The sequence below is a fragment of the Sander lucioperca genome, chromosome 9, assembly GCF_008315115.2.
Source record: "Sander lucioperca isolate FBNREF2018 chromosome 9, SLUC_FBN_1.2, whole genome shotgun sequence".
Lineage (NCBI taxonomy): Eukaryota > Metazoa > Chordata > Actinopteri > Perciformes > Percidae > Sander > Sander lucioperca.
This window is the reverse complement of record NC_050181.1, coordinates 10719454-10747160: the sequence shown is the minus strand read 5'-3', so window position 1 is coordinate 10747160 and position 27707 is coordinate 10719454. Positions and strand designations below refer to the sequence as shown.

General features: G+C 42.0%; 1 protein-coding gene and 1 long non-coding RNA gene across 2 annotated transcripts in view; one reads left to right on the top strand and one right to left on the bottom strand.

Annotated features, from left to right (window-relative positions):
- The first annotated feature begins 1293 nt into the window (after positions 1-1293).
- Positions 1294-27707, top strand: part of phlpp1 (PH domain and leucine rich repeat protein phosphatase 1) — a 52380-nt gene continuing 25966 nt past the window's right edge. The window contains exon 1 of the mRNA XM_031294152.2: positions 1294-3262. Coding sequence (XP_031150012.1) covers positions 1633-3262 — 1630 coding nt within the window. The 5' untranslated portion in view covers positions 1294-1632. The remainder of the gene's footprint in view (positions 3263-27707) is intronic.
- LOC116046034 lies at positions 12092-14389 on the bottom strand. Its single transcript, XR_004104040.2, has 4 exons — positions 14281-14389; positions 13341-13734; positions 12979-13148; positions 12092-12690 (listed from the first exon to the last, which is right to left on the bottom strand). It is a non-coding gene; the product is annotated as an uncharacterized LOC116046034 (long non-coding RNA).

The following is a 27707-nucleotide window of genomic DNA, read 5'->3' as shown; positions in this document are numbered from 1 at the left end:
TATAGTCACTTTTAATCAACTTTGTTATTAATCCTCATGTATACAAGAAACCTCTTCACTCATAAGAGCACTTTACACAATGTAAGTAAATATTTGACATAATGGTTCCAATTATTTTCTGCAGGCCTTCCACTGATTATTACGTCATCTTGTCAGCTTGATATGCTGATCTCGGTTTGAAATTGAAACATAAAGTTTATTTAAATCAGGGAGCAATTGCAGAGTGACAGGATGATGCTCAACAGCCTGTATGCTTCAAGAGGGTTGAAAAGGTGACCCTTTTATACCAGATAAAGCTGATCATATTTGATATTCACATAAGTGTTGACACTTTAGATGTAGGCTACATTCTGTATTTTCTTTGTGTTTCTCCACCAATCAGAGAAATTAAAGGTCTGTTTTATTTTATTATTACTAAAGACAGAGCTTTTTAATCATTTTCACAGGTAATGATTTTGAAGATAAACTAATGTAAGATACTAATATAAGATGATATCTGCGTAGCACCATTTTTACAAAAGTCAGTTTGCAAATGTTTGGATTTAGCGTTATATGCAAACCTTAATATGCACAATATAGCCTAAATCTAATAATAGTACAACCCCGTTTGGCTTAAACTAAGTTTAAAGAAGGTGACCTGAAACTAAAACTAAAACCACCAGCTTTCCCCTTGGTCAGGGTCGCTGTGTCCTCAACAGGAGAAAAAGTTTAGGTCAAGCTTTGCGGTTTGCGCCACTAGATGGCGAGAAACACAATAGAATAAGAGCATCTGAGCCAGCAATGGCCTTGTGAAATGGCGTCCTGATGAGATGGTGTTGAAGTTATTTGCCTCGTCACCACTAGTCTAAAATAGACAGACAGCGAAGCTTCATTGCTATGAAGCAGAATTTAATGAGGCGGAACCCTAATAGCCTAAATGACAGTTGAAAGTTTCTCTCATATTCAACAGTTGACAGCTGATAAGTTTTGTCTGCGTATGCAGTAACTTAACTACATTGACTGATATGGGAGTTTTTTTTGCACTGTTAGCATACAGAGTGATAACACACTACAGCAGAGAAGAGCACTTCTGTAGCTGCACACCAAACATTTTATACGAGCTATGTTTACGCCTCTCATCTGATCACCGCCTCACTTGACTGAAACTGAAGAAAAGCTTCTTGGGAAATGTATTCATGACATCATTTCTTCCCTGCAGCGGAGACAGCAGGACGTTTTCTGGCGCAATACATTTCCCACAATCCACTGCGTTGTTGTTGTTAGCGACCCCATCTTGTGTCCTCATGAATATATATCAGTCAGTATTTGCGTAGGAGGTCGGCCGACGTTCATTTCATATTCTAGCGCTGTATTTCGGTCCAAATGGGACGCACAGTCACGTCTCCGCGCGCCCAGCCTCTTCGCAGCAAATTTAATCGGTAAAATGTTTTTTAGGAGCAGTGGAGGAGACTCCGACAGGGAAAGGAAGGCAAGAAGTGAATGACTACTAGTGGAATAAGTCAGCAACACCGCCCAGTTGGCGGACATTTACCACGGTGGGCACGCTTTTAAGGCTTTTAAATGTAGTGGTTGTAGGTGTAACCAAGTGCGCACCGTTATTTATTTAGAGTGGGGGACTTTTCATTGGCAGAGATGGAAAGTGTGCAGGCTGTCGCTGAGGATGGTGTGTCCGATGGAGGCGCGACCAAGTTAATGAAGAAGCCCAGCGGACTGTCTGTCGCCCGGGGGACTCCAGCGGATGATGGCCGTGGACATTTGGCACCCTCCCGCGTAGACGCAAAGAATGGGAATAGCTTTTCTCATTCCGCTTCTTCAGCGGGATCTAATGTTAGTGCGTCAAACCGAACTGTGGCGTCTAATGGCCGGGGCTCATCCAGCAACTCCAGCGCTCTCCTGTTGAGACGGAGGCGCTTGAAGAGAAACCTCTCCGCCGCAGCTGCAGCCACCGCCGCCACCTCAGCTGTCACCGCCAAGATGAACTCGGCCCTGTCCTCTGCGTCTTTACACACTCGGAGTCTGGATAGGAAGACTCTGCTGAAGCACCGACAGAACATGCAGCTGCAGCCCGCAGATCGCGAGTGGGTGAGAGCCGATCTCCACCGGGGCTCCATACATGTCCACGACAAACTGACGCCCTCATATCCCAAGCCGGTTCTTTGCACTATGGACACCACAGCCGGCGAGGTGGCGCTCCGTCTGAGTAAACTCTGCAGTAAGTCGAGCTCTGTTATGCGCATTTTTTGTAAAGATAACCCCAAGACTGACCAAAACGGCAACTGCAATGTGAAGTATGAATATAATGATAACCTATGTAAGGTGAATGAAGACTCGAGTATACAATGCAACCACCTGACTCCCCTGGAATCCACAGAATTAAGGGGCCATCCAAGTGGCAGGTTGAGACTGCTGCTCATGGAGAATGCAGATGAGAGGCAAAAGCAACAGGACGTTGATGGAAAACTTTTCACCCCAGAATCAGAGTCACAAGACAACATAGCCTGTTCACTGTCAGATTTAAATTCTAACTCTAACATGGAGACCCTCAATGATGATGACTCGGAGCACAGGAACTGTTTGGACAGCTATGGATTAAATTCTGGCTCAGATGTAGAGAGCAGTGCGTTTGATGACCTGAGCTCCGGGGCCAGGCTCAGCGAGCACAGGGACTCCCTCAGCGATGACATGGTCCTGGGCACAGAGGCATCCATTCTCAGCCCCTCATTTGATAGTGCTACAGAGGGCCACGACATGTATGGCAGCTCCTCGGACGAATTGGACCTCGACTTTCCTGCGTCGAGCACAAGCATGGACCCCATCTCGCAACATCACACCAATGGAATCAGTGCTGTCACTGCCAACTACAAATTGTGCAACATAGGACATTTAGACGACATGGCAAACAATATGGGACCAGACAGCAGACTCAACCCACACAGTCTGGGCAGCCTGCCACCCAGCAGTAGTGCCGGCTCATTGTCAAGAGAGTGTTCTACAGGTAATACACCTGATATCCAAGATCCAGACTGTGGCCAAGGTGCTGTAAAATCAGGGCTGACGGCAGAACACAATGGAGACTCCTGTGATTCCAGCCCCACACTGTATGTTCAGCTGCATGGTGAGGCTGTCAGGAGGCTTAGCCCAGATGAGAGTCCTCTGCAGATCCAGAATGACTTTCTCTTTAAGCTTGGATTTAAGGACCCGTGGAGAGTTCAAGAGGAAGGGCTTAACACGGAAATTGGCTCCTTGTTACGTTTCTATGCAGGTAAGTAAAATTATGCACTCAGATAGAATCACATTCTCTCATGATCAGGTTTCTGCTCATTCTGGGACTTGTTGAGGCCTTCTCTGTTGCATATTACATAGTTTGGACTGCAGATCCTTAGTGTAGTGTTTGTAACAGGTTGACAACCTGTAGCCTATCACACAAAGAGGCAGACATGCACAAACATGCAGGACAGGTGTGCATTGTGACATTGTACTAATAGAGCAAAGCAACAGTTTATTTTCTTTTTTTGCTGAGACAGAATATCATTTTCCCAAGAGGGTAGAGCGGTGGGAGCACACAACTAGTGGCATGAGCTCAGAGTCTTAATGTAAATTCTTGTAGGACTGAAAAGAACAGGCCCACATGTCCCTGCTATTGTTGTCCGCTGTCCGCATTGTGAATGCTGTCCGCATTGTGAATGCTGTCAGGCAAGGTGAGTGCCGCTCAAGACCTTTGCTGATAACTGCGGCAGCAATTTAGAGGGTTATTATTAAAAGTCTTTTAGCCTGAGTGTGTTTTCCAGTGATGGTTTACCATGTTCAGGTTTAACTGTGTGGTGGATGAATGGGTCAGAGTGAGGTCAGGGTCTAAAGGCTGCTGGTTTGCCAGATCGACCTTGCCTCAGGGACTTCCTTTAAAATTTCAGGTCTGTTTTTTTTCTTCTTCTGTCCTGGACTGTCTTTGTCGGTCCGTAGCAGCACACTGTGCTCCCGTGGACACGCATGACATCGCCTCAAAGCCATCACCACAACTTATGGTGCTCGGACATGGGGCCCTTTCCGGCTTTTGCCCCATTATCATCCTAATGAAAAGGCTGAATGCCTTTGTGGTTGGATGGAGAGTAGGGGTGGGAGGACCATAAACCCTCTCTGTGTACCCAGTGAATTCTGGTCATTGAGATGCTGCACAGTGCCTGTCCTATTGGCATCCAGCGTGGCTACTGTCATACTAACTAACTGCCTGCCAAGCTGGGTTAACGTGCTCCTCCAAAGCTCAGGAAGTCCTTTTCTTCACCACGCCACTGCCTCCACCACGGCTGCTATTGCTGTTTTTTTTGGGTTTTTTTGGGAGGGGGGTGAAACTGAGTGTCTGGTGAGGACAGTTGTAGAGAAACGGTTTGTTGGGTCTGAAGTATGAAAAAAGAGAGGCACTAACACTTCCTGTCCAACAAGAGGCTGTTGAACCAGAGGTCACTCAATACGAAGGTGAAAATGGTCACATGCGCTATTCACGTTCACAGTCGCATGCGCTTCATGACTTTTTGTGCTCTTGAATACTGGTTTGCTTGAGGTAGAATGATTTCATTTCGATAGCATCATATGGCAGGCTGTATGAGCATGCACACGGGGACTCATGTGGGTGGATGTGCATTTAGGGGAAAAAATCAAATGAATCCTACACGAGCCTGTGCAGTCAGCTGAGCTCAACCAGCAGTAGCAGCTGCCGCTAAAGGCGGGCAAAAGTAGCCCTGAGGGCGACGCCTCCACATCCCATGTGAGACAGCTTAACTGTGGTCACCTGAGCTCTCTCCAGCCCCCCCACACACACACACACACACACACACACACACACACACACACACACACACACACGCACACACACACACACACACAGCCAATAACACTACGCAGCACTCAGGCTGCAGTTTGCACAAAAAGCCTAATTCTCATTCAGTCACATAGAGAAGGACACAGAAGAGCACTCACAGATGCATGCACTGTAAAGAGAAAGCAGCGCTGACTGGTGACATGTCTGGCCTACTCTTCCTCTGTTTCCTTACACGATGGAAGCATGTGAGGAATGTACGCTGGCTCGTCTAGAATGTCAGTCACATCTGCTGAGGAGGAAGTGGAGCGAGGGGGTTAGGGGGACTCGGTGTACGAGGGGATACCGCAGCGACACATGTTGCGCTGCCTAGATAATGGAGATAGGGCCAGTCTCAGCTGACTCGCTGGCTGACTGAGACGCAGCTGCCACAACTGTAGACCTCAGTCACACCAAGGGCCTTTTTATCTGCGTGCCTGTGCATGCAAAAAGGCCTTTAATACAGGATCCAAGTCCAGTATCTAAACTGTCACATTGTCCAGTCGCTCAGTAAGAGCACTGTGACATTTTGATGCTATATAACCTAGATATTAAGTACATGAGCGGCCATTAAAATGTACTGTATCTTAAAAAAGATTGACAGAAGAGGCACTCAGCAGGATTTGGGAAGCAGGAGAATGATGGGAAGAGGCTGTTAAGTCAAACAGTTGCTAAGATGCATTTTGCCAGATCCTTTGGACAATGCGGAGGCCAGTTTGACTTTGAAGGGTTCAGGTCATGGTTTGAATGCATAGACTCTGCAGTGGCCAGATGAGAGAACTCACTTTGCCCTGCTAGACACACACACACACACACACACACACACACACACACACACACACACACACACACACACACACACACACACACACACACACACACACACACATGTACAGAAGGCTGCCTAGATCAAAGGGCCGCAGTCCTCTTTGGCAGGCTGACGAGTGATCCTTTCAGGGCTGCCCACACAGGAGCCTCTTGTAATGCCTAGCCAGCTTTATTAGAGTTTGAGTACAAGGAAAAGAGTAAAAAAAAAAAAAAAAAACATACACAGACTCATATAATCAATGCATTCACATTCTTGCTGAGAGGCCCAAAATGCCAACACTGTAAATAAAAGTACACTTCCTCAAGAGAGTGTTTAACAGAATTTTCTAACTGTACACTTGAGTCATAGCCTTGATTTAATTGCCCATTCAGGTAAAAGGGTAGGGCAAAGGTTAGTGTTGCTCAGTAATGGGGCGTCAGACAGGAGATTCTCAGCCCTCAAGTAATGAAGCTGCCCCCTGCTTGGATGGCTCTGTTCCCTTACCCAGAGGTGTGTGTGTGTGTGTGTGTGTGTGTGTGTGTGTGTGTGTGTGTTATTGTTTAACTACGTTCATGGGGTCCAAAATGCTGGACCCCACAACTTTAAAGGGCTGTTTGAGGATTAAGACTTGGTTTTAGGATTAGGGTTAGAATTAGGTTATGGTTAGGGTGATGGTAAGGGTTAAGGTTAGGCATTTAGTTGTGATGGTTAAGGTTAGGGTAAGGGGCTAGGGAATGCATTATGTCAATGACAGGTCCCCACAAAGATAGCGAGACGCACTACGTGTGTGTGTGTGTGTGTGTGTGTGTGTGTGTGTGTGTGTGTGTAGACTTGTGAGAAAAGGAAATGGCATACTGAACCCTAACATACAGTGGCACAGGGCTTCCCTAGAGAGGTGGAGGACCCAGAGTTCCTAACCAAACCAAAGCAGCACACTCAATTATTTAGATTCATTAGGCTACTCAGCTTTGCAAACACTTTCATCCATGAACTTCAGCATACCCACTGCTTTTTGTGAGCTTTCTTCTTACCCCATTAAAGTTGAAATGCATGCTTTTTTAAAAGCGGTTGCATGTTAATATAAAGTGGTGTTAAGATTTGGTTTGCTTTTATGAGCAAAAGTAATGACCACTGGTATACTGGCCTGGAAACTGTCAAGGTATTAATCCCTTTTCAGCTCCACTCAGGTTTAGGGGCCATCCACACGGAGACGCTTTTTGATGCAAACGCACATGTTTTGCATCGTTTGGGCCGATCGTCCAAACAAATCCTGTAAACGCACTGCCTGAAAACGCACTTTTTTGAAACCTGGTCCCAGGGTGAAAAAATTCAAAAACGGCTCCCTTTTGGCTTCATTTGGACGGCAAAGCCGCATACACGGGTATCGATGATGTCATCGCCACACCCCTCAACCTCATAGCCTTCGACCTCTTACCCCGCACTAGCTAGTGCACGGCCACTGACACGACTGCGGTCAAGCTAACCGTATCCCATCTCCATGGTCAAACCAGCTCACTTCACAAATACTTTGTCTCTGCTCCCTGACACTTCCCTCTGCTCTGCTGGTCCTGGATTCTACACAAGATATATTGCTAACGTTATGTAGCTAACGTTAAACATCGCTAAGGTAGCTGACCGCTCCAGCAGGGACGTAACGTTAATGTTAGCTGCTATGGTTAGCTGTTTATAAATTGGAAGTAGACAACTTATTAACTAGCTAGCTAATCTGTCTGCTTATCAACTCCTTGAACAGATTATAGTAACTTTAAGCACGGCTTATTGTAGAAAGGCTACCCCAAGAAAAACGTGTAGATTATCAAAAAGACATTGGATCATTGATGTTTGTTTGACTGCCGATGTTAGCTAGCAGAGCTAACGTTAGCGTATAGCTCAAGCTTCTGTGAAACAAAGTCAGGGTCAAAAACAGCTTTAACATGCTGCACCCAATTTTCAGGTAATTCCCATGTTGTTTTCAGTATCTGCCAGCAAGGTGAACTTGGCAGGAGGAGTTGTTCATGCGGAACTAATAAAAGCAGAGATATCTAATGGAATGTTGCAGATAATGGCTCTGCTTTAACAAAACAAAAGTGTTGAATGTACCTGTAAACACGTTTTCTAGCTTTGCACATTTATGGTAATACTTTGCTTAAAGTTATAATTTCACAAAAGTTGTGATCACTATTAGTAATGGGAACCCTTATTTCTCCGTTTTTTTAAAATGACGTAGTAGTCAAATAATATCTTACTATTGTATTGCTTTAGGGCCTAGCTGCAGTACAGATCTAAGGCTAACATTGCAAAGAGTATGTATTGTCATCACCTGCTTAAATCCACAGCATCTTTAAATGACAGATTATCATCTTTTTAAGAACCAAAACGGTGTTCATATTATGACTTTGAAAAAAAGAAATATCCTTTCAAATGTGTACTTACAGTAGAGTATTCATACTTTTTCCCTTCTTGCTTGCTCTATAAATTGTCTCTCGTTTCTCACAAGAGCCGCTTCATTCTCAAACTTAATTTTTGGTCACGTTTAGCAGACGACCACAGGACTATCAGGGGACTAAAAAAAATAAAATGTACACCATATTGTGTATTGTCAAATAACATCATAGAAATATAAAACTGCAATACACATATGGCTTTGATACATTTTTGGCTTTAAATTATTACTCAAATAAAGGTTTTAATCAATATTAAAAGCAATAAAATAAAAGCCCTCAATCTATAACCAGAGAAAAATCTCAACAGAGGCATGAGTAGTGGAAACACCAGGAGTCCTGCTGATAAGATGTCTATATTCCATGTAGACACGAGATGTTAACATTTTAAGAATGCAAGGATGAGTTAGATTACTAATTAATAGTTCAATTACTCTAAAAGCTTTGAGGAATCTCAATGCCAGATCTTTCCAATAGTACCTCAGGCCATCTCTGAGGAGGCAGCGGTTGGTGACGTGATGACTTAAAGCACTCTGCAGGGTTTAAAGGCTTAATGAAGCTCCCAACTTTCTCCAGCAGGCTGTTGCAGCTATTAAGCAGAAAACCACTCACTCTGTTTTGTCTGTGCCACGTTGCTTTCTTAGTACAGTCAGCACACCAGATTGCTCCCACACTCGCATCTCTATGAAAACATTTTAAAGGCAGAAGGAGAACAGTCTGTTCAAAGTTTGTCATTGTTTTTTTTCGTTGGTTTCTTATCGTTGGTCGCTGGTTATCCTGATAGCTATATAGGGATCCCTCCTAGTAGCTTAGTTTGAATGAAAGTTTGCTATTCAAATGTGTGTTACTAGTCTCCAGGGATTTATGAATTGCAATATTTGAGTGTCAATTGGACTTGAATCCATAAAACGTGGCTTAGTTAACCAAAACTACCGCATCTCCATGTATGCAAACACTCCTGGGAGGACTTTGCAGGAGTGAGGCACTAGGCTGCCTCATCCTTTCTCACATCCATGTCCTCGCCTGACAGCTAATGGTCTTTCTAGATGGCCTATTGCTCAGTCATTAGGTAATTGTGTAATCAGATTTCACACGTTCAGGAGCTCAAATCCAATACGCATGTGTCGGTGTGCGCTGACGTTTTTTGCGTTCACTACTGGATGTGTGCGCCCAAGATAAAAAGTGTGCAATCAAAGAATAGATTTATGCATTTCATGTCTCCACGTGCGAGCCACACGTGTAGACGTGGTCTTAAATATAATGTGGTCATACAGCCTCAGCGTGGAGCTGGATGTGTGTGTGTCTCTGAGGATTCACACGTGTGTGTCTACTGAGGCAGACATGGAGAGGATGGTGGTTTCAGCTTGTAGCAGTTAAAGCCAGGGGAACTGTTTTCTGTCTAATATAGATTGCCTTCTTGGCTGACATCCTCCCACCGTCCTCTCGCGCCAAATCTTCCTCCCTCTCTCAATTTCTCTCATGATCGATCCCCCTCCCTCTTCTCTCACTATCTTTCCTCGCATCTCCTCCCTCACACCGTCTGACAGTTTCCATTTATCCTCTTATATCTCTTTATCTCTCCCTAGCTTATTGCGTTTCACTCCCAAGAATTACTGGTCACCCTCATAATTGTCTCTACAAAATATTAATAATAATAAAAGGCAAAAAACTAACAGCCCACGTTATTATTTCTACAGGTCTAGCACTCTTCTCACTGTCTGCTCTGTGTGTGAATGTGCATGCTTTGGTGTACAGTTGTGTTTGGTTCAAGCCCCCTGTGGAAATAAGTAACAGAGGTATATGCAATTGAAATTCTCATTTCTTTGCGGTTAGCAGCTAAATCTAGGCTGAACAATGTCATGCTGATATGTCATTTGTGTCTGCCTGGCAGCACATTCTGAGATAGGGAATTGGTAGAGGGGGTAGAGAAGGTTAGCATCCTGCCTTATGGGAGCAGCCCGGCCTCAGCTGTCAAACTGCCCTTGCCAAATGCTCCCCAGAAACCTCGGAGGGTTGCAGTATCTGGTGTTCATGAGCCATGGCAGTGAAAAGGTTCCCCCTTCAGTGGGGTCATGGAGTAGGCCGACTGTACCCGAGTTGAGCACCAGTCCCTGCCCTCACCATACTGTATGAATGAGGGGGGAGGGAGGGGGGGGGGGGGGGTTAGAGGCAGGCCAGCAGGGGCTCACTCTCTGCAGCTTTGATCAGCAGCAGCACAGCCTAATACCAGACAACATCTGCAGCTCTCAGCATTAAAGAGGCCCAAACATTCCGATTAGGGAACACACGGCCTGCTTGCCTGCTTGTGTACAGGACAGAACTGTGTCAATTCCTGGATGGGAGGTTTTAAAATACCAGCGCTCCAGTGGTGCTTACAATGATTTGTTTTACAAAGCTTGAGTCTCCAGAGAGGTTATTTTGCATTGTGTTCATAATTCAAATGTATTAGAATTTCATTTTCTTTAACACACATTTAGTAATTACAAAAAGATCAGTTTTGGGGCAGCTGTTTTATTTGTGATTTTGTTTTTACAGAGGCACCTTCCTGCACTGCAGATACAAAAGGCCAAGTAGCCTAGATGAAGTGTTTATCGAATAGTAGGCTATTTTGTGAAAGGAATTCAAAGCGGTACCAAACTGTCCCAATCTTTGTCTGTGTCATCTGGACACAGCTAGATAAGGTGTGTTTGGGTGGAGCTGAGCTCGTTTCACTGGACTCTGCTCCAATAGAAAGTGGCCGAGTTGGTGATATGAAATAACCTAGTTTAAAGTTCATCTCCCTCCAAAAAGGCTGAAGCACAATAATGATACTTCCTCATTGGCAAGTGTGTCTTTTTAGAGAGAGGCTTTGAAAGCAAACAGAAGGACACTGCATCAACCCCATAGATAGTTACTGCAGAACACTGTGGTTAATGCACAGGTACCATACTTTGATCCTGAAGGTATATCCACAGCACATCATTATTGCATTCAAGCTGCCTTGCCATACAGGCTAGATGCTGCAATTCCAAATGTTTGCTACCTTTTCAGCATCTTACACTGTGTTTAATAGCTACACATTCGCAGCCTAATGTAGTACAGTAGACCTGCAATAAATCATATCTTTGTGTATGTTTGTGTAACAAATTAGTCTTTTGTAAGTGGTGGTGCTGCAACACCACAATGTAAAAATACTTAATCACAAGTAACATTTACACAAGTAAAGATCCAAAGTACTATACTTAAGCTGCTATAATTCATAGTTCAATGCATTTCATTCCGCAAATATGCTCTAAAAACCCACTGAGTGCTGTCTTCTTAACACAAACAGCAGACAGGCTGCAGATGGTCAGATTGCAGCTCATTTTAACCACTGTTGGCTGGTTTAATCTATAACAATCATACACTGTAAGAAGAAAACTGTGAAATCTACAGCAACTAGCTGGCAGCAATTAGCTAGTAAGTTGCTGTAATATATTCTACAGTATGCCTACTGTACATCTAATCACAGTACATAGAAATGTACTGTAACTGTATTTACGGTAATCACAATACTGCACTTTTAATCACAGTACATATTAGACTACTGTAGTAGATATTACTGCATACATTTCAATACTGTAAAATAATTACAGTATTATAATTATTTACAGTATTATTACTGTATTATATTTACAGTATTATATTTTAAATGCAATATATTATTTTATTTATTATTTTAATTTATGTTATATTTTGTTTTAATACATAAGGGATAATGTATAGAACGCCGGTCATTATCGGGAGAATAAGTCCCGTCAGGGCCACCAGACCCTGATGTGCCAGTGGACTTGAAATCCCATTCAAGTCAATGGAGTGTTATAATAGCATTGTGAAGAGCTGTATAATAAAATAGAAATAATGACATACTGTAAAATACCTAAACACCTAGCTGGCTGAGGAATCTGGCCAATGGCAGACAGTAATATTATCAATAAATAAGAACAGAGCATACATTTGGACCCAAGCAGAAAGTGAGGTTTAAAAACTTTATTCAACTATTAGAATTCATAAAAACAAACAGTAAAACTTCATCCAACCGTTCACATTCTCAGATATACAGGATATGACATATAGACATAGATATGAAAAGCATGGTCTATCAATGTATCATACTCTACTAGTATTAGTAAAAACAAACAGTAAAACCCAACATATCATATACATGTTGTAGTTAGACAGAAGTATGTGCGAGGGAGGTAGAGAGAGAACATGCATGTGTGACAGAGTAGTGTGTGTGTTTGTGTCCATGTCTCTGTGCGTGTACATGTGTGATGTGCTAGTCAGAGAGGAAGGGATAGAGAATCCATGTGGGCAAATACATGTGTGTAAGAGAGTCAATGTGTGTGTGTGTGTGAGTGAGTGAGTGAGTGAGTGAGTGAGTGAGTGAGTGAGAGAGAGAGAGACATGGAGAGAGAGAGACATGGAGAGAGAGAGAGAGACAAAGAGAGAGAGAGAGAATGTGCGCATATGTTGTAGTGAAGTCCTACCACAAGAACAAGAACTCCACCCCAGCATCTATCAATGTGTGTGTGTATGGAAATGGAGCCTGAGTGGAGTGGACGTCTTCTTTACTGCAATGGAAAAAAAAGGTAAAAAGGAATTAGATGCTGATGTAGAAATGTATAATGAGCAAGACTAATGACTTTCTCATGAAAGAGTCCACTAATTTACTCTCCAATGCAAAGAAACGTAAAATTTGAATGCATGAAACATTAAAAAAACACATGAATTAATAAGAATATGATACATGTAATGTAATAAATGAAGGTACACAAATACATTGTTGGAGGATATTAAGGCAAAGGGAATACTTAAGGCAAAGGGAATACTTCAAAGCTCACTTCATAAAGGGGTCTTACCCGGCATGCTCTAGGTATTCTGCCAGTCATATTCAATGAAGTCCTGGATTAGAGCGGAGACATGTTGATTCAGGGACTGATTTTTCCATTGAACCTTCTTTCCCGTGCTCTTGCTGGTCTGGAATTTAGCAGCACATTTACTCTGTTCTGGATTTATCCGGACAAAAAAGCTGTAAAAAAAGAAAAAGAAAGAAGAAAAAAGATATTATACATCAGTATTTTTGCTACTTTATCACCACACAACAGTAGTCCCATATATTAATCCAGTACTGAGTCTGCACTATGATAGTGGTAGAAGACTGTAATGAACATAGTGAAAATAGAAATATATAAATAAAAAAAGATAGTCAAAAAGCTCTTACCGTTGGACAAATTCAAGGGACTTGGCTGCCTCCAAGCATGATTAGCCTCGGAGTGCTAGGCAGGGAAATCTGTGCTTCAGCAGTATAATAAACACAAAACGTTGTTAGAAAGTATGCAACTATAAGGCAAGACATGCTTGTTGTACATGTGATTCTGTAATGCGCACACTGACTTAAGGTTACAAGGACATTTTGCAACACCACAAGGAAAATTTACATTTGCACGGTTTCTATGCACTTTCACGTGTTTTATGCAGCTAGGGATTGTGTCTGTAGAGACAAAACAGTGCTTGCACTTAAACCCCATGACTAGTTTTCAACTGTGTTGTGTGAAAATTACCTGAGTCGGTGTTGTCTTTCAAACAGCCTGTAGTGTCGTTATCTCTAGTGGAACCTAGCAAGGGGGAAAGATGGACAAAAACGATTAAATTATGTTAAAATTAGGAAACTAGCTAGCTCTCCAAAACACACACCTCAAACAGACAGATACTGTGTACTGACAAACAAAGTGAGCGAGTGAATGGGGCTAGTTAGCTAGTGGGTTGTACTGATAGATTTTCGACTTACACAAATACATGATCAACACACATCACACACACACAAAATATACCAAATCTTGGGTGCTAGCAGGAGTAAGTGGAGCAAATGTGTTTGCTACCATTAGCTAGCTAGCTGGCTACACAAGCACACAGTCACCCACTCGCGCTAGCAGGAGTAAGTGGAGCTAATGTGTTTGCTAACGTTAGCTAGCTGTCTACACAAGCCCACACAGCCACCCACTCGCGATTCAAACTAATTTTAAAAATCTAGCTATATTAATCAAGTCTAATGTTGTATATTATTATGTTATAAATTAATAAAATCCATGGTCCAATACTCTTAGCTTATTAATGCCTTATAACTTACTAACTGTCACCAAAGTGAGGAAGAGGCTACTTACATACTCTAGTGCAATCTCTGAAGAACTTTCCGGCTGCGTGGCTTGACTGTGGAAGTCCGATAGATCCCGCTCAAAATTACTGTAATATTATTCACAGGATAATTGTATTTACTATTCTCCAGCATTTTTGCCATGATCGCGTGAAAATCTACAGCAACATACTGTGTACATATATGCAGTAGTCATTTGTTCAGTATACAGCAATACTGCTGTGAAAACTACGGAATCTTGTTACAGTGTATTTTAAAATGCAATCATCTGTCTTGTATGTAAGATCTTAATCTTCTAAGTAACTAGCTGTACAGGATTTCTCTGTAATATGTAGTGGAGTAGAAGTATAAAGTAGCAAAGAATGGAAATATTCAAGTACTTGTATTTTACAACTTGTATTGTAAAGTGTAGCACTTAAATGAATGGACCACTGTGTGTTGGAATGCATTTTATAGAGAGGTACCTCTAATATTCAAATCAAAAACTGAACATATTTCTCAACAAAACAACAAATAGTCTAGCCCTAAAACTATAAGCTTCATAACCATAGGATTTATTACAGGATTGTTATATTGGAGACATCACTGCACGTGCAGCCAATCTCAATCATTAACATGGCAATTTGCTTGTCTCCTGCTTTTAGCTGTGCAGTGTGATAATCGCCCAGGCCCTGGAAAAAAGTGGAGCTGTCACCCGCTATACCAGGAAGTTATGTCCTTGGTTGCATGTTTTCTATTTCACATGCTTATTATTTCAGTCGTTCTTATTCTGTTTCTAGTTCTGTTTTGTCTGTGGTGTGTCTCTCATAAATACAGTCATTTTATTAACTCTCAACTCGACTTCTAGCTCTCACTGCTTCCCAGTCCCTCTGGTTAAAGACTTCCCCTCTATAGTTCTTTTTTTTTTCTCACTATCCCTCTCTCTTCTCACTGCCCCTCTCTCTCTCTCTCTCTCTCTCTGTCAGTGCCACTGTGTTCACATGGCCCCTGCATGTGACATGAAGCTGAGCCAAAACACCCCGGATGCCCGCTTCAGCCCTCCACTGTTTCAGACCTTGTTAAATTTTAAACAAAACAAAAGGAAAGGAAAGAAGAGAGGGGGGAGAAGGAGAAGAAAGAGAAAAGTGAGCACGTGGGGCCCGGGGAATGTGCAACAACATCACAATCTCATTCATTCATTCGTCCTGTCCCTGTGCATCATCTGGAGAGAGCGGCCCTTTAATTCTTACTCTCTCTCTCTCTCTCTCTCTCTCTCTCTCTCTCTCCCCCCCTCCCCCCTCACTCTGCTTGTGTGAAAGGCTTCCTCTCTGTATCTCCCTCTTTTCTCTCTGCTCTGAACTAGACTGCTTGTAACTTTAACCACAGATCTGGGGTCTGATTACTTTGTGGCCTGTTCTACTGTGGGATTAAAGAACAACTGACTCTGTAGCTGCTGTCTTCATGGACAACTTCCTTCTCAGTTACCCCGAGGCAACTTCTGCCCATCAGATGCATTTTTAATACTTTATGGAAGGGGAGAATAGCTGGAATTGAAATAATAACACTCACTGTTTGCCTTTTATTATTGCTTGTGCTCTTCCCTTGTATGAATATCCTTATTGCTCCCTTTTCACCATCAAAGGAATGCCTTAACATGGCAACCTTTTAATATACAGTCTCCCAGAACAACTTGGATGCCTGCAACATCCCAGTGGCTCGTTGTCAGATTTAGCTAAGCTACGAAAGTCCTTCATAGCTTCTGATAATGAACGGCATTAGAGGTTAAATACAAACAATAAAAGCAATGTGCTTATTTGTGTGTCTGTGCTCTACCCTCAGTGGAAACTGGAAGTGGTTTGACTGCCTTTCATTGTGGATTAGCGGTTAATAATTCCAATCAGCGATACAAATTGTGTCATTGTCACCACACACTGCTCATATAAAGAAGTTCCCTGGCATCATGCATAATGCATTATGATGTATAAGACACTTGAATCAGCTGGGACAAATTTGCGGGCAAAATGCAACCAACAGAGTGCATTGTCACAGAGTTTAGAGTTATTTACAGAGATTAAGTTTAAGTGGGCCAACTGATTAAACTCACTGCATATTTCTCTAGCAGTTAAAGGTTTGAAACAAAGTGTGTCAGCTTTGGTGTATTTGTGATATTAAATTGCACTTTCATATCCTTGTTTATGAGCAAAACAAGTTAAGACAGGAGCCTCAAGCGGGGTGCAGTTTTTGATCCGCCCAGCAAAATAGTCATCCCACCAATCACACACACGCTCCTGATGATATTATAGTACAGTACACTGCTCTGGTATTCACCCAGTCTCTTGCTCACCCCACTGCTATTCTTGTAACACATCTATGAAAATGCTGCTGCCGCCTACTTAAATCTGCTTTGCTCTACTCAGGAATCTGTCTACTCGTTGATTGGTAGCACATGCTCAGTGTGAACACAGTACATAAAGTCCCATCACATACAGGGGAAAACTAAAGTTGACATGCCATCTTTTCGAGACACTATAAGTGAGCATCTATCTTTTATAACACGTAAATGTATACTTGCATGGCAGGCTATGTGTTACCATGTTAATTAGGGCTGGGACGGTATGCTTTTGTTCCGATTAAATTGTTTTCACGATACATGGTTGCCAATTTGATTTGTGTTGCGATTTTCATTTATTGCGATTCTAGAAGTATTGCGATTCAATAGTATTGAGTATTGCGATTTTCTTTTCCTTCTCTAACAAAAACAAAAGTTGAATAATACACTTTTAGACACAATATATCATGAGACATTCTAAAAACGAATTGTTTTCTAAAAATCACATTTTAATCAGTCTGGCATTTATTTAATTTGTAAAGAAGTACATAACACAGCATTTTCTGCTTTCGGTCTTTTTAGTTGGAAACGGATATGATGTCAGCGGTACGAACAGAAAATATTTAGGTGAATCATTGGTTAAAAAAAATAAAAAATACATATCGATTCTAGGGAAAAGAATACATTTTAAAAATCATCGCAAAAAAAATCACGATACATACAATTTTGTTCCCCAACCCTAATGTTAATAATTCAATACGTTGTTAAAATGAATGTGTGATAAAAGACGTCATGATTGAGTGACTGACTGGCTGACATGTGTTCACACGCATGCACACACGCACGCACGCACACACACACACACAATGGTATTATTTTTTTTTGTTTTTTTTTATTAATTTGAGCTTTCTGACACTATGAATCCCTTCAGAATTGATGCTTGAATTCCTCTCGGTTTCCAGTGTTGCAAAATAAGACCATGGTCTTTAGAGCTGTATAATGCACACTTAACACAGCTCATGAATTAGGAAAAAGTTATTTATGCAATGCTAAAAATGGCCAAATGTCATTGTATCACATCTCACCCAGCGCTGCGACACAAACATTCCACCTGATTATCTTTTGCAGTTTTGTACTTTTGTGACCTTTTTAAATGTCCTCCTATAAAGGACATTCATGCTTGCCTTCAGGCTGGGATAGTGGAGTTGTTGTAAAGTCTCCATTAATGCCTTAATTTTTGAGTGTCAAAAATAAGATTAAACTCTTTAATTAAATGTGTCACATAAAGAAATTAAGCAAGATTATTATTGCTTGAGGGATTGCTGAAATCCAGAAATACAGAAGGTAATTCAGTTTAGGATTTTTACTTTCCAGTCAGGTAAAAAAAAAATCAAATGACCTGTACTGTAGTTGTGCTTATGACATATTATGTTCAACTGTGAATTAAACTGTGATTTTGTAAAGGTGAAGTTAATTGTCCCTATATTAGCATAATCTGCTTGTTCCTACCTACTGTATGTGAAGGGACTGATTTTGGACATTGTTGCTTGCTGTACCGCTACAGCAGTCTGTCAGATTTACTAAAAGAGAATTTATGATGCTGGTATTGAGAATAAGACACTTTGGGAAGCACTTTTGGTTAAAGGCAATATTGATCATGACTATGATCTTGTTAAAAGGACCATGAGAGTGACGAAGAGAGAAAGATTGAGAGTGGTGAGTTCTAAATGTAAAATGTCCCTGTTTCATTTCTATCAGCGACAGGCATTATTAATGCAGTACTACAAACGAACAGGGAAACCCAGGGTGACAAACAGGGGGGAGTCCCTGCAAGCTAATTAATCACTGACATACACATAAACATAAACACACAAACACACACACACACACACACACACACACACGTCAAAAAGTAATGTTACCTGAAAACAGCGTGTAGTTTCTTCTTAGCATCTCACATCACACTTTCAGTCACTATGACCACTACTACTACGGTCAGAAACATTGTGCCAAAATATGAACAATAACGTCGCTATCAACGGGCTTATCTGCTAATGTTAGCTACCGACCGTTACCTTGAAACCATCCAGCAAATAGACGGTACCGGTGATTTAACGTCACCGCTCATTTTACACACAACAAAACAAAACGCTGAGTGAACATTACTAGCTACGTTTTTCATGTTGGTTTTGAGCAGTATGCAGCCCCACTAACCTGGAAACCGGTTTAAAAACAGTAACGTTAATAGAGCGTGTCGGAAGAACACAGCGTCTCCTGCAGCGGGGAGTCAAAGTCAGAGGGACCGTAGCGTTCACTAACGTTAGCTTCTTGTCTCATCTGGGGTCTGATAAACGGTAAATTCATCAAATTCAGTGTCCACAATGCTATTTTCCAATAAACTGTAGTTGTCATATTTCACGGGACCCGCCTGAGTGCGAATTTCATGTTGCGGCTTTCGTGTCACTTTGCCTACTCGCCCTGTTGTTTATTTGGTTGCCTGACTTCGCGAGTGATGACGTCCTGTCACTGTTCCAGTTGCTCACCCTAAACATGGACCCTAAAGGGGGGAGAGAGCGGATGACAGTTCGCTTGCGTTCAGTAGAGCAGACGGCTCTGCAGAGTCGTGTAATTACAACTTTATGACTTTTCATAAACAGCTGAAGGAGCGGCAGTGTGCGGTGTACATAGCGGAAACCCTGTTGTGCGTCTGCCCTATTTCTGATACCGTGGCAGGAGACATTTTACCGTGGCGGGCCACCACGGTAAAATCAACATAGAGGAAAAACTGCACACACTAGAGCTGGGCGATAGGGAGAAAATAAAATATCCCGATATTTTTTACCAAATACCTCTATATTGATATTGTAGGGTTGACAATTGGTGCTTTCACAAAATATGCACACAGTGAGATTTTTGATAAATAATTATCTATGTTGATATAGTAACTATGTGAGTAAAGGCAAATAATAGAACAGCTAGAACAGTCAGTTCAGAAAATTACATCACTCTACTGTAATGCAGCCTTTAAAACCAGGAAAAGACAACACTTCACGTGTCTTATCAGGATATTTCGATATCCAAAATTTAAGACGATATCTAGCCTCATATATCGATATAATATTAGGGCTGAACGATTAATTGCATTTGCGATAATATCGCGATATGTTAAAACGCGATTTCCTAATCGCAAAGGCTGCGATTTGGTCACATGACTCGCGAGAGCAAATCAGTCTGCACTCCGCAGAGAAAGCATCAACTACCAACGCTAACGCTACGCCGTACCTTGAGCTGATTTCTGTCATTCAAACAACTCTGAGTTGTAGTTTAAAACTTTTACAGCCATTTTAATAAAATGAAGGGTTTTATTCGGGCTTGAGTCTATACATGCAGTTAATGGATACAGGCACACAGAACTCAAGGCTCGGTTTGCAACGATTAGCTCTGATTAGCGGTTAGCTCCGGTTAGCTCCGTTATAAAGATATGGAGTGGAGGAGCTGCCACTGAGAGGGGTAACAATCAGACTGATAAATTACGTTCGGGGAGCTTTCACAGCAGCGTGGCCGCGGGGTTTCAACAGTTTTATTAGTACAGTTAATCCCACGGCAAGAACACCAGCAACTAGCTAACGTAGCGATAGCCTCTCTGAGCAAGTGCACACGGCAGCACGCAACTTCACGAGGGGGAGGGGCTGGAGGCAGCTCCTCTCTGTGCACTGTAAAAAATGACACTGTTGTGTGTGTGTGTGTGTGTGTGTGTGTGTGTGTGTATATATAGATATATACTATATACTATATTTTTACTTATTTAACTGTCTAGTGTGTAATTGTGTGTTCATACTATACATTATTATATTATTCTTTGTTGAATAATACAGAAGACAAAGAGCTTAAAAAAATAATCGAATATCGAATCGCAATCGCAATATTTGGGAAAAAAATCGCGATTAGATTATTTTCAAAAATCGTTCAGCCCTATATAATATCGATATATTACCCAGCCCTAACACACACACACACAAACTCGTGTACGTGCCTACGTGCATGTGCACTTCACCACACTCAGCTCTCACCTTCACTGGCTTAGCAATTACCGTTCTCATCTCGTCTCTTTAGCCTCGGTATCAGAGGGCGGTGTTGTCAGCCTGCTCCTTTATCGCTTCACTCCCTTCATCCCTGGCTCTAACATTTCACCCTCCCCTGATGCACTTCCCAGGGGGGTTGAATGCTAGGTGGGTAAGCCTAAACCTCTGTGTCTGGAAGGGGGTTATTGTGCTGGTGCTTAAGACGACAATAGGTTGCTCCGTTCTCTTTTCTCACTCTCTTTAAGCCCCCCCATACAGTTTAGGGCGCTGCATTTTATCAAGGCTGTACAGAGTGCTGCAGAGACAGGCTGCTGCTGTATACATGCCATTAGCAACTGCTGAGTGACAGAATGCGGAGGCTGAAGTGACACAGTGACGCTGCTGATGAGCAACCCTCGGTGTCCTGAATTTTGAGATAATGTGTGTGTTTGAGAAACTTCTTACATCATTTGGGTCCATATTAAACAACAGAAAAAAGTGAAAAATGCCAATCGCCATTTAACAGACCCAAGGTGGTGTCTTCAATTAGCTTATTTTGTCTGACCAGTTAACGGTGTAGAAGAAGCAAATCCTCCCGTTATAGTTACAGTTATAGAAGGTCTGCTGTGGTTCTGGAGAGAACTATCCATAGTCTGATGAAGAGCATACCAACCTGCATTTCACTGCACATGTGTAAAACCTTTGGATCTTCACAAACTGGGGCTATGGAGTTTGATAAATATGGGAATTTACCAGGCAGGGGAAATCTAACACTATCAAGTGCATTGTGGGTTCTGTAGGATGCAGCAAATTGAAACTTGATTCATAGGAGGAATCAAAAGTCAGGACATCTCAGCCTTTGCTGCATCGATTTATACCGTTCTTATCTTCCTTTTCTTGTGCCCAAACTCTATGTAAGTAGAATAAAAAATCAGTTATCAAAGACCTTAAACAATAAGCTATATTAAGTTAGTGTCGATCCACAAATCGCCTTATTGTTGAAGCACTAAGCTGGAGTACCATTGATCCATAAAAAACAAGTTTGAGTCAGGCGAAGTATAAAGGAGCAAAGGCCTCTCCAGTCAGATAATCTATCACAATGTTGACTTACATTCTTTATTGGCTTCTGGGATTTGCCTTAATTGCATCTTCACTACATGCTGCGGCCCGCCTTTGTGTCATTGGGCATGCATTGCCTATGATCAAGCCTGATTATGTGTCCTCATGTGTTAGTGAGAGAGCTGTACTGTAGGACTGATGGCGAGTACTGCATCATTCATGGGTGTGTGCCACCCTGTGCCTGGACTGCAGTGACCCGTAGCTGTCAACAGCGTATCCTTGAGCGTGATGGCACAGGCTGTGCTGAGGACACACTGCAGGGACCGCTGGCATGTGGAGGGCTGTGGGTGTGGCCAGGGGATGGATGTGCCAGTCTGGGGGCTGGAGAGGAAGCAGTGAACACAGAGGAGGGCTGAATAGGACACTAATATTAATGTACTATACTATCTGTCCTTTTTGTGGAAGTTCTCTTTTCGCTTCTCTTCCTCTTTGGGGAATTCAGAGAAAATTATCAGCCACCTACCTAATGACACTTAAGCAGGACGGGCCCCGTACTGAGTGATTTCAAAAGAAGGCCAGGGCTTTGTAAGAATGTGAGGAAAGAGAGGTCAGGTCATGAGTAAGCTGGGCTAGAAATTGTGATTCTCTGCAAAGACCGCCACATAAAACCACTAAAACTTTATATCTGAGCAGAAGAAAGTAGGGAGAGAAGAGTTAGAGTGTGGACGACAGCTGCAGATATTGAAGCCTGACATTATATAGCCTACTTTAGGGAATGGGTAATGGAGGACGATAAGTAGGAAAAATGAGAAATTTCATTTCAGCTAAGACCCTCCTTGCCCTCTGAAACATTAAAATATGCACACACATTAGATGAAACCTTTCTGTTCATAACCCGTGTGTGTGTGTGCGCAAGCAAGACAGAAACACGTTACATAACTGGGCACCCTGGCTCTCCTGCCAGTTTACTATCACACAACAGTAACTCAGTTCACACGTGTGCAGGCTTGCTTTATTTTGTGTGTGAAAGCGCAGTCTCCCATTTGTTGTTTCTCACGCATTCATGACCTGCTGATGATTTATTATTTCCCAACATGGAATAGCCATCTCCTTACACTGATAAACAAGTGTATAACCCATTTTAACTCAATCTACATGGAAGACTGTTACATAAGCACTTGGAGGGTTTGATGGGGAATACATCTGACCTTTTGCTGGCAAGATACTAGACGCTCACTGGAAGTGAAAGAGACATCAAAGTCTTTTCTGAGTTGTTAACCTTAAAAAAAGCGATAAGCATTATCATCGTTTAAATAAGCCTGGCACTGTGTAATGCAAGGTATTGTCAGACAGCTTGCTCATTTCCTCGACCTCATTAAATAGACCTTACAGCATCTCTGCTGAGAAAGAAATGCTTTTGTTTAAAGGAATCTGCCACTATAGGGCTGTGTGTCGAAGGATAATATCGGCATATTACTATTTCAGTCTTATCTTGGTAGTTCTGGCCATGATTTCTATCAGTTGCGATATTATACTTAACAAGTTATTTTCTGAGACTTTGGAATGAGGCGACAATGCTAAAAAGTAGTCTGACAAGGCAAGGAACACAAGGCGAAAAGTAAAATGAATACCAAAACTGTCCATTGTAATCATCCATCACAGTTCACAGACTGCGTTCTTGGCTGGTCTTTGACCTATTATACTTGCTGTAGTTGTGCATGTACGCAGATTACATACATTATCATAATTGATAAAGATGATGGCCAAAACTACAAGGCCAAGGTTGTAATAAACTGTATTTATCCTTTATGTCTGGTCATGCATGCTTATACAATTATACAGTTTTTAATTTTGTCAGCACAAGAGAATGTAGCGTCTGTATTTACTCTGTTTTGTGTCTTAATAGTGAAATTTCCGGCTGACTGATTAGCTCACCTCGCCTTACAGCTCTTTCCTCTCATGAGTCTTTCTGCCAGAGGTGACAGGATATGCCTGTAGCCAATTCTTTTTCTGTCTGTTTATCAGCGTATTTATCTATCAGTGCATTTTTTTCCTTCCTCCATCTTAGCCATCTCTGCTTTGCCTTATCTTGTTTTCTCTTTCCTTTCCATCCTATATCCTACATCTCTCTTTGTGTCCATCCCCCTCTCTCTTGCCATAGTCCTTTCTAGACCAGCATAGCTCCCAGTATTCCCGCTTGTTGTACTGCAACACGCAACTATGAACCCTCATTATTTACTTTCTGTACTTTTATTTATGTGTTTTATACACACGCTTACCCACAAACATACTAAATAATTTATTTGCGAGCTCTGTGCACGTTCACAGCCTCACAATCATGCACAGATTTTCACCCATGTATTCAATTAATTTGTAGTATACACACACAAACATGCATTTACAAACACACGGCCACCTTTGTCAACTACGGTGACATTTGCATTCGCTCACACACAAACAAGGGGGTTAAAATCACAGAGCTCTGATGTGTGTGTGTTTGTGTGTGTTTGTGAGTGTGTGTGAGTGTGTGTGCTCTGATCAGTGGTTTCGTGTTTTCCAATGTAAGGTTTCGTAACACACTCGTTACATAACAGTAGCAGGAGTGGCGCTGGGAAGAGGGGGAGAGTAGAGAGGGAGCACACATCTATGTCATCGTCCAACCCTTCCACTGACAGAGAGAATCACTGGGGAAAATCTTATTTTTTTTAAACTCTGATGCAAACACCTGCGATTCGAAGCTTCCCTAATGCAATTCTCCACTGTGTCCACTGCATCTGGGTATATTTTTAGTGGATATTGATTGAATTACATGATGAAGCATGTTCACAGTGCAGTGGGTGGTGTGAAGGACGGTGCAGCTGATAGAAAATGTGGTTATTTCTTTCACTTAAGGGCACATGAGTCATTTATTTAAAAATTCATAGCTGCACAATAATTAATCAACCTCTTATGGGGCCTTTCTCATTCTAGGTCCATATTCCAGCTGTCAGGCGCATGAGTTCCGATTGCATATTTACACATTGTTTGCATCTGTTTCTGCTTCGCCCATGAACACAGATTTGCATCAGGTTAACATAACTTGATATGTGGAAATAATTATGAAGTATGCTGTACTGTGCATGAAGTCATGATAGAAAATGCAAAAGAGCAAGAGTGTCATATTCTAGTAAAAAAAAGAAAAAGAAAAAAAGAAGATAATTTAGCATGCCATAATGCATTCCCACTATGCCCCTACAGGAGGTGAGTGGTAATGCATTGACCTGATAGCGGGAGTTGTACAATGCCCTTTAATAGCAGAGAGCTGTTTAGTTCCCTTGTCCCCAGGGGCAAAGGCTAATAATGGTTTGATAGGGAAGATATTGCAGGCTGTGACCTCATTTGGATTCAGGATGTATTTTACTGGACTGAGAGAGGAGGTGTGTGTGTGTGTGTGTGTGTGTGTGTGTGTGTGTGTGTGTGTGTGTGTGTTTCTGTCTGATTGTGTCCTTCCAAGTGACATGCTTAAGAGAGATGTGGTACGAGAATTTTAGGGCATCCATCAAACTATTAATTATCCACTCCACCCTCTTTCTGGGGATGGAGGGACATCTCATGGTCACCTGGGCCACAGCAACATATTTTCCCTGAGCACCCCCCTGAGTCTCTCTGGCCCTGGTCCTTAATGCTACATCACCACCTGAGAGTAGTGCAGACATGGGGTGAAAGAGAAGAAGTAGAAAAATCACCTCTACTGAGCTGTTTAAGCTGACGGATGTTCAGTGTCTGACACAGAGCAGCAGCAGTTGGCTTTTCCTAGAGGAATTGGAAGCACTCCTCAGCACTCTGAAACACAAAAAACAAATCTATACACACACACACACACACACACACACACACACACACACACACATTATGTGTGAATTATTGATAAAGATATAGTTTATATAGATATATAATAGTTTAGTACATTCCACATAATTACAATTCTGTGCCTTTTCTTTTTTGAATTCCACACATTTACAAATGGCCTAACCCATCTGAGATGCATAAGAATTAAATTGTGTGTAATTGTTTTATCAATTAAAGAGCTAATGAAAGCAAGCTGCAACATGGATGATTGATTAAATATTCATCTAGCTAATCAACTGCTTGTGGCGCTTTTCAACAACACTTAGAGTTGTTTGTCATGATTTCACTGTAGACTGCACTTTTGAGTTGACTTTGCGTTAATATGCTGTAGATATTATAGACTCAACACCAGTTTAAACGACTAATAACCAAAAAACTAAATTGCAAATTAAAACCAAGAAACATGAATTTATTTATTTACCTTCAATTTATCAATCAAGCACCTTTGGACAAAACTAGAAGAATAAATGCAACTGTGCTAACAGCAGCATGCTCACTGTGACAATGCTAATCCTGATGTTCAGCCTGTTTCATTTTTATCATGTTAAAATTTGCTAATTAGCACTAAACACAAAGTACAACTGAGGCTCATGGGAATGTTTGCAGGTATTTGGTTCTAAACCGAAGTGTTTGACAAATTGAAATCTTGACATGATAATGGTGCTTGAGGAAAAGTCAGGAGATCACCAAAGTTAGTATAATTCATGCCCAGGGGGACATGAATGCCTGTACCCATAGTTGTTGAGACATTTTACGCAAAACCACAAATAAAATCATTGTGACGCTACAGGGAGGGTCAGTAGGATTCATCCGCTGGGAAGCATTAAATTAATTTACAAAGTTTCATGGCAATATATCCAATAGCTGTTAAGATATTTCAGTCTGGACCAAAGTGGTGGACCAAACCGAACAGAGCGACATCGCCATTCTCAAAGCCCCACCGAATTAAAACAGTAGAGTACTCTCTTGCTCTTCCATGTTTGATGTTTAGACTGCTGAACCTTTTGTTTACCTCAGCCTCCCTGGCAGTCAAAATATTAAAAGCACTCAATAAAATGCTCCACCTGGGACAACCAAGACAACATGGCAAACTCAGCATATTCATGCTGAACACGATTCAAAGTAAGGACACACAGACACATATAGGCTATGCAGTGTCACACAGCGATAATGCATGAACATCCCTTCCATTTCCCATGCAAACACGTACCTCATCATCTTATCACCTTCACACAAAGTACAGCTTGACACATTTCACACATCAACACCTCAGTCCCAGAGGGCGAGGCAGCCTCTTCTATCTCCATGGACCTGTTTGTTTGAGAACATCTGGGAACAAGAGGATGTTTGTAGGATTAAGAGGCTACTATTTCCACTGCATGGTATGGCTCGGCTCAACTTGCTTTCTTTAATTTTTTGGATAGTACCTGGTACGTTTTTTTGTACCACCTCAGTCGAGGTTTCAAGCGAGCTCAGCTGATACTAGAAGGTGGAGTTAAAACACCGCAGACCACTGATTGGTCAGGGAATTGCCACTAACCCAATGCGGGGCATACTGCACAAACCCGCCATTTTTAAATACCCAAGCTACCATCAATAGCAGACCTTAATTTTTTATTCACTTGACCCAGATTTTTTAAAATGGCAGCCCTCATAACCACGCTGTGGTCAACTGACGGAGTGCAGACATTCCTCTTTGGTTGCTGATGAAAGGATCAAGAAATAAAATTAAGAAAAGCTGTGGTACCAAAAGTGAGTGGAGTAGAGTCGAATTGAGCCGAAACCATGCAAAGGAAATGAGGCATAAACATCACTCATTCCAGAATCTCTGATACTGTGGAGGCCTTCCTGAAGATCTCCACTGCGTGTTGTGTTTTTTCGCTGCCACACATTCACAGTTCAACATGTGCATCGTTGTGAAAAGTGTGGAGAGGTGAAGTGTAATGCAAAGAAAGGTGTGGAGCACTTAGGTGAGTGCGATGAGCAGCCTATGAACCGCGACGGCCTTTGCCACCTTCCAGCAAGGCTCGTCAACTGTTGCTCGAGTGGACAGTCGACTTAACACGGCCTGTCAATTTGGATATCAGTAATCACCACAGGTCATCTGCAGAGAATGAGAAA